The 12,665-nt window shown below is 43.0% G+C and overlaps 3 protein-coding genes across 3 annotated transcripts; 2 read left to right on the top strand and 1 right to left on the bottom strand.

Annotated features, from left to right (window-relative positions):
• On the top strand, positions 1 to 5,765 carry LOC104417511 (glutathione S-transferase U8). The gene is made up of 4 exons (XM_039302514.1): positions 1 to 343; positions 762 to 1,002; positions 1,832 to 1,911; positions 5,700 to 5,765. The coding sequence occupies exons 1-4, from the start codon at positions 17 to 19 to the stop codon at positions 5,763 to 5,765; spliced, it is 714 nt and encodes a 237-aa protein (XP_039158448.1). The 5' UTR covers positions 1 to 16.
• Positions 5,766 to 8,110: 2,345 nt separating this feature from the next.
• Positions 8,111 to 10,148, top strand: LOC104415132 (vesicle-associated membrane protein 724). The gene is made up of 5 exons (XM_010026389.3): positions 8,111 to 8,326; positions 8,676 to 8,817; positions 8,942 to 9,062; positions 9,707 to 9,769; positions 9,878 to 10,148. Exons 1-5 carry the CDS (start codon positions 8,128 to 8,130, stop codon positions 10,025 to 10,027), a joined length of 675 nt encoding a protein of 224 aa, XP_010024691.1. The 5' UTR covers positions 8,111 to 8,127; the 3' UTR covers positions 10,028 to 10,148.
• A 308-nt stretch (positions 10,149 to 10,456) lies between these two features.
• On the bottom strand, positions 10,457 to 10,945 carry LOC104417510. Its single transcript, XM_010028773.1, has one exon. It carries the CDS (start codon positions 10,943 to 10,945, stop codon positions 10,457 to 10,459), a length of 489 nt encoding a protein of 162 aa, XP_010027075.1.
• Positions 10,946 to 12,665: the final 1,720 nt, after the last annotated feature.

The following is a 12,665-nucleotide window of genomic DNA, read 5'->3' as shown; positions in this document are numbered from 1 at the left end:
AAAAGAGAGCGTCGAGATGTGTGAGGAAGAAGTGAAGCTGCTGGGTGCGTGGGGGAGCCCGTTTAGCTGGCGGTTGGAGGTGGCTCTCAAAATGAAAGGAGTCGAGTACGAGTATTTTGACGAGGACTTGATGAACCGCCCCAAGAGCTCTTTGCTTCTCGAGTACAATCCGGTCCATAAGAAGATACCCGTGCTCGTCCACAACGGCAAGCCCATTGCCGAGTCGCTGGTGATTCTCGAGTACATCGATGAGATTTGGAATGATCGCCCTGTGATCTTGTTGCCTCAAGATCCGCGCGACCGAGCCATCGCACGTTTCTGGGCCAAGTTCATGGATGACAAAGTATGTCTACCTTTGACTCCGCTTTCATCGGATCTTTTTCTTTATGATGCATGGACAACAAGAGGTGCCTTTGGCTTTATTTCTTACGAGGTGAAAGTTTTGAACTCGCTTCATCAAAAGTCGTCAGTCTTGAGATTATAGAGTAATGAGTTTGCACCCTTAGACATGTTTGTTCTCAGGTATGTCCTCACGTTTCTCAGGTCACTCGACTTTAGGCTCGCTTTCAGCAAATCGGTTTAATTCATTTTGCCACCGACAAGCCATTGAAAACCTCTTTTGTTTGACAAATTAGACTAAAGCTAAGTGAACCGCTTGTTGAGTGTTGAACTATATGATTCAGTGGCATATCATGAAAGCAAAGTGAGAATCAAGTGATCCTGAAGAAAAAGTTTGGCGGATGGTGCCATTTTGATTGCAGTGCGCTCCAGCCCTATGGCGATCTTGTCGGCACGAGGGTATTGAACGAGAAAACGCATTCGAGGAAGCATGTGCCCTCCTAAATGTGCTTGAAGCCGAGCTCAAGGACAAGCAGAAGAGGTTCTTCGGAGGAGACACCATCGGGTTCGTGGATATCGCAGGCAACTTCATCGGCTACTGGATCGGAGTGATCCAAGAAGTGGCCGGGGTCCGTCTGCTGACTAGGGGTGAGCATGGTCCGGGTTGGTCCGGGCCACCCCGTAACCCTAGGACCAACCCGTACAGTGTCGGTCCTCAATTTTTAGGACCGAGGACCGACCCTACTGAGCCTGGGACCAAGGACCGGACCAACCCAATGGGTTCGGTCCGGTTCCAGGGTCAACCCGAGACCGATTGATAATTTATTTCATCTTATTTTTTATACTCTCTAAAAAAGTAAACCTACAAATTTAAATTACACATCCATCAACAATACGACATTGTGCAACTAAACTATAAATACCAATACAAGATCTCAAATGAAGCACAAAGTAAATATCACTAGCCAAGTTGTGTTTGGAAAGCAAGGGCAAGCTGAGTGTTAGGGTTTCTAATTAGGGCTTCTTCTTTTTTCCTTCTGATTTACTCGGCGATAAGTGAGGCGACCGGCGCGAGTGGTGAGCGCAAGCATCGAGTGTCGAGTGGAGTGAGCGTCAACTGGCAAGCGGCAAACGTTTAGTGAGGCCAGCGGCAAGCGGCAAGCGTTGAACAAGACTAGCGGTGAGTGGTGAGTGGCGAGTGTTGAGCGAGGCCAGCGACGACAACAAAGGGCGAGTGGTGAGTGGCGAGCAGCGCGAGCAGCGCGCACGGTCAAAGGTGAGCGGCGCGGGCAACCAGAGGCGAGTAGGATGTTGCTACTTTTGATTTTGGCAAATTGAAGAAAAAAGAAGACAAAATGGAAGAGAACGTACTTTAGGGAAGAAAGCTATGAGGAGATTTACGGCATAAACTTCGCACCATTTTGGACGTCACGAGTCCATGACTATGAGGAGTCCTTGGTCCTCACGGTGAAGAATGTACTCTGGAGTCTAGACTATGGGGGAGGAGGTCGTGAAGACCTTTACGGCGTAAACTTCACGCCTTTTGGAATTGGATGCCGTCTGTCCGTGACTGTGAGCATGAGGAGTCAACAACTTTAACATCATTTTACTTAGGTTTGAATATATAAAAGAATTATATATAATATAATATAACATAAATTTTACTTAGGTTTGAATATATAAAAGAATTATAAATAATATAATATAATATAATATAATATACGGGATTGGTCCAGGGTTGGACCGACCCAAAACTCTCAGGACCGAGGACCAACCCGCACAGTGTTGGTCCTAGAATTTCAGGACCAAGGACCGACCCAGTCCCCTTGGGAACCGGACCAAGACCGGCAGGGTTGGGCCGGTCCAGGGTCGGTCCAGGGTCGACCCTAAACCGCTGCTCACCCTTACTGCTGACCCCGGAAAAGTTCCCCCTGCTATGCAAGTGGTGCTGCGAGTTCCAAAACTTCCCCATCATCAAGGAAAATTTGCCTCCGAGAGAGCAACTCTTCGCTTTCTTCAAGGCTCGCTTCGAGAGGAAGAGGAAGACTTCTCACCGGCGGCTTGATTATACGGGCAAGCCGGGACGATTTCGGACTTTCTTTCGGCCCATGCAGTCACAAGCCAAGAAAGGAGGATCCAAATGGTGGTGTTGGTCGCCTTTGGCTTGTTGTTATTACGGTTTTCCAGTTTGGTTTAGTGGTTTGTGAGGGGATATTATGGCCTGGGAGGATGGAGTCATATCCAGACATCACTTAGATGTGACGTTTGTGGTGTCTCTATCTCCGTCGAATAAGAACGAAACTATCACGTACTTCTTTCGTTATTTCTATTGTCTTGCTAGCCCCGAGAGATTTTGCGCGGAGCGGCACAATGATATACGTTTAGGTCGAGATAACAACTAGATCTCATGCTAACGAGCCTTGATACTTGTTAAACATGATCTACAAAGAAATAGATTATGTAGGAAAGGTTTTGCAGTCAGGCTGCAAAGCTGTTGGGATATATGATTATCATTCGCTCTTTTCCGTCACTAATGATTTCCCAACCATAGTCACCGACAAATGTTCCTAAGCTCTCTCCTCTCTCCTTTTGCCGCTATGACTGCCTAGTCATGGTTACGTGCCCAGCCGTCCCCAGCCGTGCTCAGCCTCGCTGGTGTTGCCACATTCCACCTAGGATGTTCTGAACGGCGCTGTCTCTCTCTCTCTCTTTAGCACGCATCGAGAATGGAACCAGACCTGGCTTCGGCGTGACCCGATTGATATTTGATTGCTTAATAAAAGACTCTAGGGATTCTTTGAAGTGAGCTCCAAAAGAGAAGTCAAATTTAACTGCTTTGGGCGTGCATGGTTGCGTTTTTAAATTTTGTTCATGAACAGATGTTATTTTTATTCCGGGAACAAAAAAGAACAGAAAACGCGTTTGTTTGCGTTTTTGTTCAAAATCTGTTTTTTCGTTTTAGGAACAAAATTAGAATAGAAATAAGAAACAAAAAAAAAAACAGTTTTTTTTTTGTTCCAAAACACTTTTGAAGAACAAATTTTCTCTCTCATCTATTTTCTTTTTTTTTTTCTTCTTTTTTTCTTTGGCCGGTCACGGCCTCGGTCATGGTAGGCGGGCCGATGAGGGCCGGCGGCCTCGCCTAGATCTCGCCGAGGCTCACCGGCCCCGATGAGGTCGAGCGTCACCGGCCCCCGGTGAGGCTCGGTCTCGCCGGATCCGGGTGAGCCCGATCTCGCCCAGCCAAGGTGAGGCCGAGCCTCGCCGGCGCAGGCGAGGCCTCGAGCCGGGCGAGGCCGAGCCTTACCGTGGCTGTGCGATCTCGGTGAGCTCGGCCTCAGATCCGGGCGAGCCTAAGCTCGCCCAGCCAAGGTGAGGTCGAGCCTCACCCAACCACAACGAGGCTCGGCCTCACCGAGGGCCGGCGAGCCTCGTCGGCCGGTTGCCGGCAATGGCCAAGGCCTAAAAGACCAAAAAAAAAAAAAAAAAAAAAAAAAAGGAAAAATAAAATAAAAATATTAAAAAATTAAAATAAACAAAAAAAGAATACAAATTTACCAAAAGTGTTTCTATTCATTTTTTATTCCGGAACAAGTTTATCAAACACGTCTTTCTAGTAAAAAATTGTTTCCGGAACAGAAATAGTTTTTTCTATTTCTATTATTGGAATAATTTTTGAAAGAAATATAAATAAACGCACCATTTATGGTCTTCCAACTATCAATGCCGAAGGTACAATCCCACGAGCGATGGTTTTCCCGGAAGACCGGAGACATAAAGACCAAATGAGAATTAGGCTGCGTTCGTTTCACGGAAAATAACTTCCAGGAAAATGTTTTCCGGATTTTCCGGTGTTCGTTTCACAGAAAATCAACAACTCAAGGAAAATATTTTCCATCAACAGTAAAATTTACATGCAAATCTAAGGAAAATGTTTTCCACTTCTGAAAAGTGGAAAACATTTTCCACAACTTCCTCTGCCTTTTTTTTTTTTCCTTTCCTTTTCATTCTTCTTCCTTAGCTTGGCCGGTGGCCGGCCCCGATAGCGGCCGGCGATCGGCGACCGACGACCGGGCCGCGGTCGCGAGCCAGCTCGAGCTCCGCTCCGGGCCGGCGAGGCTCCGCCTAGCCCGATCCGTGGAAGCCCGGCCGCCCGAGCTCGGCGAGCTCGAGCCTCACCGAGATCGGGCGAGGCGGAGCCTCGTCGGCTTGGGGCGGAGCTCGGGCCTCACCAGATTCGGCGAGCCGGGCGAGGCTCGGCGTCGCTCGAGCTCGTCGGATCTGGCGGCGGAGCTCGGGCTCGCCTTGATCGGGAGCCCGAGCTCCGCCGCCGCCATCCGGCGAGCTCGCGGCTCGCCGGACCTGGCGAGCTCGGGCGAGGCCCGAGCCTCGCCTAGCTTGTCTGGATCTCGGCAACCGGACCTTGGTCGGCTGGATCTGGCAACCGGATCTTGGTCGGCTCGCCATCGTCAGGCGTGCGGCGGCGGAGGAAGGAGGAAGGAGGAAGGAGGAGGAAGAAGGAGGAGCGGCGGCGGAGGAAGGAGGAGGAAGAAGGAGGAGCGGCGGCGGAGGAAGGAGGAGGAAGAAGGATGAGAGCGGCGGAGGAAGGAGGAGGAAGAAGGAGGAGCGGCGGCGGAGGAAGCGGGAGGAAGAAGGAGGAGCGGCGGCGGAGGAAGGAGGAAGGAGGAAGAAGGAGGAGGAAGGAGGAAGGAGAAGGAAAAGAAAAGGAAAAATAAAAATAAAATAAAAAAAAAAAGAAAGAAATTAGTTAATGAACGGTGGAAAATGTTTTCCACCCAAAATTTAAGTATTAGCCGAACACCGGAAAATATAGCCATTTTCCTAGAAAATAACTTCTGGGAAAATATTTTCCGAAGATGGTCCATTTTCCGTGAAACGAACGGAGCCTTAATCTCACTAATGGTTGGTAAAATATTTTTAGTTTTTATATATTGCTACACTTTATATAAAAATTACAATATATGCACGTGATTAAAAATAAGCTATAAAGGTTTATTGTTGAAATACGCACACAAAAAAAAAAAAAACAACAACAACAACAACGAAAGATGACAATGATCTTTTGAAAAGAGAAAACAAGACAATTACAATGAAAGGGGAAGTGGAGAAAAAGTCTTCTACAGTGGAAGAAAGAAAAAAGTAAGTTTAGGATGAAGTCATGATAATGAAGCCTTTTTCATTCCCAATATCTCCTTTAAATTCCAACTCACGGAATATGGTGATGAACAAGCCGGAGATCTTGTTCTTGTTCCACTCCTCTAATTGCGAATTAGCAAACACTGTTCGAGTAACCTTAACTTTAACCTTAAATTGGGCTTTGTTGTGGATCCTTGGTGTAGGTTAAGATTTACCTCACCACAACCCAGGAGTCCGAGAGCTCTGTTGAGGGCCACATTGCTTGCTAGGCAACACTTATAGGAAATATGACTGCATTTTTTTATCATGTATCAGTGTTTGCACGCCTCTATTCTCCAATTATGGAGAATACTTTTTTTCCTTCTCCTCAAGGAATATCCCTAAATTTTACATCTCGGAGTTTAGATGCAGCAGTTTAAGGTCATACTAAGGACCAAAACATGATAATGAACAAGCCAGAGATCTAGTTCTCATTCCACTTTTCTCATTGCAAATTAGCAAACATGGTCCGGGCAATCTTCTTTCTTTTCGACATAGCCCACGTCCATTACCCTTGACTTGGCTCTTTTGGTCAAATCTTCTGTATTAATACCTACATCACCGGTGAAGGAGGTGGATTGTGTGACGAACATAAGTTACATAGGTTGTGTACCGTATAAAAATTTCACAACAGTTTGTCACTTTTCAATGTCTTTCTGATAGGTGCGGCTCAAATTCGACCCCAGCTCAAGTTGGCCCAGATACGAATCCTTTTTTAAATGGCATATGAAAAGGTTTTCTCCTGTGTCTTTTCGATTTCGATTTGTCTTCATCCGAACAGAATTAAATGTTTTGGCTTGTCGATTCTAATTATTATAGGGCCCATTTCAGGTTCGATCCCAATGGTTTCTCAAATATCAATGCTTGTAGGATCAATTTTTATTTATGTAACATTCATAACACATTTTTTACACGATGCGCATCAATTAGCTGCCCGACTCGTATAAAAAAGAGTGGATATAGATTGTGTAACAATAGGACGTCGGGTAGCATATGAAAATACATAATTGTAATTTGCAACCTACTTTGTCGTCCCCTTTTTTTTTTTTTTTTTTTTTTTTTTTTTTGTTTTAATGAGACACAGAACAAAAGTTGGGGCCACGACTAACCCAAACCGTCCATCGAGGAACGAGAAAAACCACATGGAGCCCATCATGTCATTTTAAAACTTTACTCTAGGCTTTTAGATCCATTGAAGCCGAGGTCATGAATCGAGAGTACTCTAATACCAATTTTAAAATATATAAAGAAAAAAAAACAAAGATTACATGAATACTAATATGAAAGAACAAGGGGATGCGAAGGAGGGAAATGTCTTATTTTGACAATAATTGTCTAAAAATTCTAAACCTATTATATAATACTAATTTGGTCCTAAATTTTGCAATTTTGCTAATTTAGACCTTTTGACGATTTGCTATGTAGTTCTTCTAACCTTTTTTTTTTTTAATTATGGAAAATCACTGATATGAACACCAGTCATTCCGAGTGGCACAATCAGCTTGATGTGAATAATTTTTAAAAAAAACTTCTATTTTTTTCCCTTTGTTTTCCTTTTCTATCCTTTCCTTTTTATTTATTTATTTATTTATTTTATTTTTATTTTATTTCCTATTTCCCCCTACAATTCCACGGCCTTGTTGATGATCGACGAAGGTCAATGGCCACAGATGAGAGCGTTGCAGCCTTTGCGGACACTAGGGGAGGGCGGCAACTCCCTCGCCTAGATTTGGGCTAGGCGAGGGTGTCACAGCCCTCACCTATGGCCAACGATTTTTACTAGCCATTGTCAATGTGGGGGATCGGCAGAGGAAAATAAGAAAAAAATTTAGAAAAGTACATTTAAAATATTGTAAAAATTATCCACGTTAGTGCCAATAATGTTACGTAAGATTATCAACATCCATATCAACAATTTTCGATCAAAATTGATCAGAAGAACTATATTGATAACTTGTCAAAGGGGTCAAGACTAAATTACCTAAATTAAAAAAATATCATCACTGAATTAATCTCCATACAATGAATTTACGCTTATTTGAATAATTTTCCCTCTAATCTTCTGCTCTTGTAATTCCAAACAGCGCATAAGAGATAATATTTATTGCCACCAAAGGGGAGAGTTTCCATCTCATGTAACCTGTCTTCCACATAATCACTCTCCTTTCTTGTCTTTTGCTTGCCTCATGTTCTATTCTCCGTTGCTCAATGCGTTTAAGTAACAATACCAAAAGGAATTATATAGAAAATAAATACGTCTTAGCTTTGACTTATTTTTATTTGTACGCACGCGTATGAATTTGTTTCTGACCAGGTCCATCTTGAACAAGAGTGACAGGAAAGAAATCAAGAAAATACCTAGTCCAAAGTCAGCCATAGACCAACTAGAAGACGCACTGTTTTACTCGGTACAATGCGAACCCAATGAAAGACTCGTTAAACAAATCGCAAACGCTTCCTTCGACGCTAAGCACCTGCGCCAGGCCATGCAGACATATATGAAAAGCATGACATGACTTCGAGGCATACTTTAATTCTTTGAAATCTCTCCGTCTGTCTGTCTGTCTCAGTGAAAACGCGACAGAGATCGAAATGAGTCAGCCACAAGAGGGATCGTTGATATACAGCTTCGTGGCGCGGGGCACGGTGGTGCTGGCCGAGTACACACGGTTCACCAGGAACTTCCCAGACGTCGCCACCGAGTGCCTCCAGCGACTTCCCTCCGGGAGCAGCAAGTTCGCCTACACCTGTGACCGCCACACTTTTAATTTCCTGGTCAAGGATGGCTACGGTAATTAAAAGGAAAAAAAATGTTCATTCTTTGTCTCAGTTATTTTGTTCTTCTTTTGCTTGATTTTGTTGGAGTCTTTGTGAAGATGTTTAGCTGATTAGAGCAAATAGAGAACGCTAGATATGTTGGTTTATGCTAGATATATTGTTTATCTCGATTTTAGTTCGTGGAGATTATAGTAATTAACGGCGGGTCAATCTTAACTTAGGAGAAGAAATTTCACGGGACACTATACTAGAACAATTCATCTCTTGAAATGGTGTCGGAGTGAGAGGTCTCGACCATATATCAGATTTGCAGACTTTAGGATCTCCTAATCCTGCTAATTTTCCAGTATATGTATTTGCAGCTTACTGCGTCGTGGCTACTGAATCTGTGGGCAAGCAAATCCCGATTGCGTTTTTGGAGCGCTTCAAAGAGGACTTCAAGAAAAGATACGGAGGCGGGAAAGCGGATACAGCTGTCGCCAAAAGTCTCAGCAAGGAGTTCGGGTACGGTCGGCATCAAGAACCATCTCGGTTCACCTTGCAATTCGTCCACGTATAGTATATAAGGAACATAATTTCAACAGACGGGAAAGCTCAACGAAGAAATAATGAATATATGAATCTGTAGGCCTGTAATGAAAGAGCAGATGAAGTACACCATAGACCATGCTGAGGAGATTGATAAGCTGATGAAAGTGCAGGCTCAAGTTTCAGTAGTCAAGAACATAATGATGAATAACATCGACCAGGTACATTAGCTAAGCTTGAACATATGTTCGATAATGTTTGTATTTTCACAATCTTATGTGGACCTGAAATCATTACCAATTCTCCGGGCAGTACTTGAGAAAGCCGTGATCTCCACTTGTTTTTGTACTGCAATTGTTTTCGTCCTACCATGTAGCATGGCTTTTTGAAATTTCGCATAGTGTAGAATTGCTTCATGAGAACTGCAAATGAGTGTTACCGATGCAGTAACTGGAAAGCCATTTAAGCTCCAGTAAAATTACCTCCTGACAAATCTGGGGTTACAGGTTAAGATATGTATAATTTCAATCATGAATTTAACAAATATAGATAGATTGCGAGATTTAGGCGTGGCCAATGTCCTTTACTTATATATCATGGTATTCTTTTCTTGATTTGTACTCTAGATTGTACCTTCACATGAAGAATCTTGTAAATGTCTTATAATGAGTGGTCATAACAACAGCCCTCATCTTGAACTTCTGTGTGCCTTTCTGTCTTGTTTTTTTCTTATGACCTAATCATAAATTTATGGTTTGACTCATGAAGAAGTCAATGGTTTTTTGAGATCAAAGTCTTACTATTGCTTACCTCTTGAACTGGGAGAATGATTCACACAGTACCATCTGCTAATTGTGTTTTTAAGGCATTGGATAGGGGAGTAAAATGCACAATGCTAGAGGACAAAGCTGAGAGTCTCCATAACGAGGTAAAATCAGTGACGATTGAGAAAACAGCATAACTGTCGTGACGCAGGTCGGCCTTTACAAGTTTCTTGGGCCTCTTAGTTATAAATACGCGCATTCGTCTAATGCAGGCTCAGATATTCAAGATACGAGGGGGAGAGATCCGGCGGAAGATGTGGTATCAGAACATGAAGATCAAGTTGGCCGTGCTGGGGATCGTGCTGCTTCTCGTGCTGATAATCTGGCTCTCTTTATGCAAAGGGTTCAATTGCAGCAATTAGTCACGTTTTTGCACACACCGAGTACAGTCGAGTCTCGCGATGTCCATGAATCCATACGTTTTATCCATCTCTTCAAGTCGACTTGAGAGTTTTGTCATCGTGCGAATTTCTCTCCTTATGCGCTCGCACAGATGAGTGCTTTTACCTGGAGAGACGTATTGACAATTGTAATATGTTCTTGTTCATAAGGGAAATTAATTTTTCAAAGGTTTTACTTCTGAAAATTGTTTTAATCGCAGAAAAAAAATTACCAAAGAAGTCATAATTGTACTCATTTAGTCATAAATATTTCAATTTAGTCATTTTAGCCGTAAACATTTTTATAATTTACCGATATAGTTCATTCGACTAATTTTAACCAAAAATTGATCATGTGGACACTAACTGTTTTTTTTTTTTTTTTCTTTTGGTCGAAAGAGAAAGATGTATTCAAGTGAAAGGAAACGTATAGCCCAAGGCTATTGCATCAGTATATACATGATCTAGCAAATAAAATGGAGGAGAAATAGCCCAGTTGTGGGTCAAGGCTGCACTACCGTGGGCCTTGGCGGCCCAATCAGCAACAACATTCACTTCTCGCTTGCAGTGTTGAAGATGAAGATTAGGAAAACATGAAAGCAAAGCGGGGGCTTCTGCAAACAGGGCACAATCTTCCCATGGCGTCAATATGCAATCATGCATAGTTTCAACCAGAGTGAGACAGTCCAATTCAATCAAAAGTTGTGCGTGGTTGATGTCGTGTTGCAGCAGATGGTGGACAGTGAGAGTAAGTGCTTGGATCTCCGCCTGTAGGGCCGAACAAGCTGGGAAATGTCTGGAGAGACCATCAGTAAGTTTTCCATGATGATCACGGCATATACAGGCCATAGTTCCTTCTATGCTGGCAGGCTGATAAGCGCCATCTATATTGATCTTCATAACTCTTGGATTTGGTGGCCTCCAAAAATGTTTAGGATTCAAAACAAGTCGCCCTGTTCTCGTCTAGGTTCAAGCAAAAAGCTGAGCAACATGGATTTGGGCTAAAGCTGCCTCCACCACATATGTTGGGTCAGGACGCCGACGACATAAAATAAAGCTATTACATGCCCTCCAGATCTGCCATAAAACGTTGGTAATGGTCTCCAAACCAGGTAAGAGCTGCTATGTTGTAACCCTCTCTGCGAGCTATGCATCTATTCTTTGCATTGTTTGAGGCGATAGTCTAATATTGATTTGAGGGTGAGACCAAATGCCCTGAGTCCATGGACATAATAGAAATAGATGTTTGAGGGTTTATGGCGTTTGTTGATGATAAAGAGTACAAACTGGATCTGTGGTAATGTGTCTTTGAAATAGGTTAGCTTTTGTTGATAATGCATTGTGGCATAAAGACCATAGAAAGATACAAATTTTTGGGGCAGTTTTCATTGTCTAGATTCTTCGCCATAATAGCCTTGGGGTTTGATATGATGTCGAGGTCCCATATACCGGTTGTTATCTGTATTTCTAAGAGCATGGTAACCGCTTTTCACAATGTATTGGCCATGTTTTGTTTCAATCCAAATTAATTTATCAGTGGCATAGAGGGGTTTTACCGGAATGGTAAGGATTTTTGCTATGACCTGATCATCAAAAAGCTGGTGGAGAAGGGGAACATTCCAGGTGTTGTGGACTGGATCAAAGAGATCAGCCACTAGTATCCCTGTAGATAACCATCTATCTTCACGGATGCTGATCATGTTCCCATCTCCAACTAACCATCTAATATTAGGTAAAATTGAATCCCTCCTAAGCAGTAGACTCCGCCCACCCCAAGATGGTTGAGTTCCTCTATCCACAAATGGGAAGCCCTTTGAATGAAAATAAAGGCCTTTGAAGAGTTTACTCCATAGAGACAGAGGTTGTTGGAGTAAACGTCAAACCCGTTTCCCAAGCATGGCTTTGTTAAAATCTATGAGATCGCGAAAACCTAGGCCACCATTGTCCTTGCTACTTTTTAGTACTTCCCATTTATGCCGATGAATTCTTGATTTGCGACTATCATTCTGCAACCAGAACCTAGCAATTCTCTATTCAATAGATTTACAAAGAGACACGGGAAGTTTAAAGATAGACATGGCATACTGTGGGATCACCTGTACAACAGTCTTAAGTAGGATCTCCTTACCACCCTTAGAAATTAAATTTTCTTTTCATCCTTCCAATTTAGCATTCACTCTCCCTAATATCCAGGAAAACATCTCCTGTTTTGAATGCCCCCAATCTGATGGTATTCCCAGATACTTACTAGTCCATTGAAGCACTAGTATTCTAAACTCCCTCGCCAAATTTTCCTGTAGTCTAAAAGGGCAATTTTTACTTAGAAAAATTCCAGATTTATTTTGATTAACAGCCTGTCCCGTAGCTAAATAGTATTGATTCAAGATATTGGCGAGATTCTGACATTCCTGAATTTTATCATCTAAGAAGAAAATTGCATCATCAACGAAAAATAGATGGGAGAGGATAGGACACCACCTATTTAGCTTGATACCCTTAATGTGTCCCATCAGCTTGGTTAATGAGATTTGATAAGACATTCACTAGCAAGATGGATATATACGGAGAGAGAGCCCCGCCGAAGGCTCGTGTTGGATGGAAATAATGTAATTGTTCGCCA

This window comes from Eucalyptus grandis, chromosome 9 (genome assembly GCF_016545825.1).
Source record: "Eucalyptus grandis isolate ANBG69807.140 chromosome 9, ASM1654582v1, whole genome shotgun sequence".
Taxonomy (NCBI): Eukaryota; Viridiplantae; Streptophyta; class Magnoliopsida; order Myrtales; family Myrtaceae; genus Eucalyptus; species Eucalyptus grandis.
This window is presented reverse-complemented; position numbering and strand designations above follow the sequence as displayed.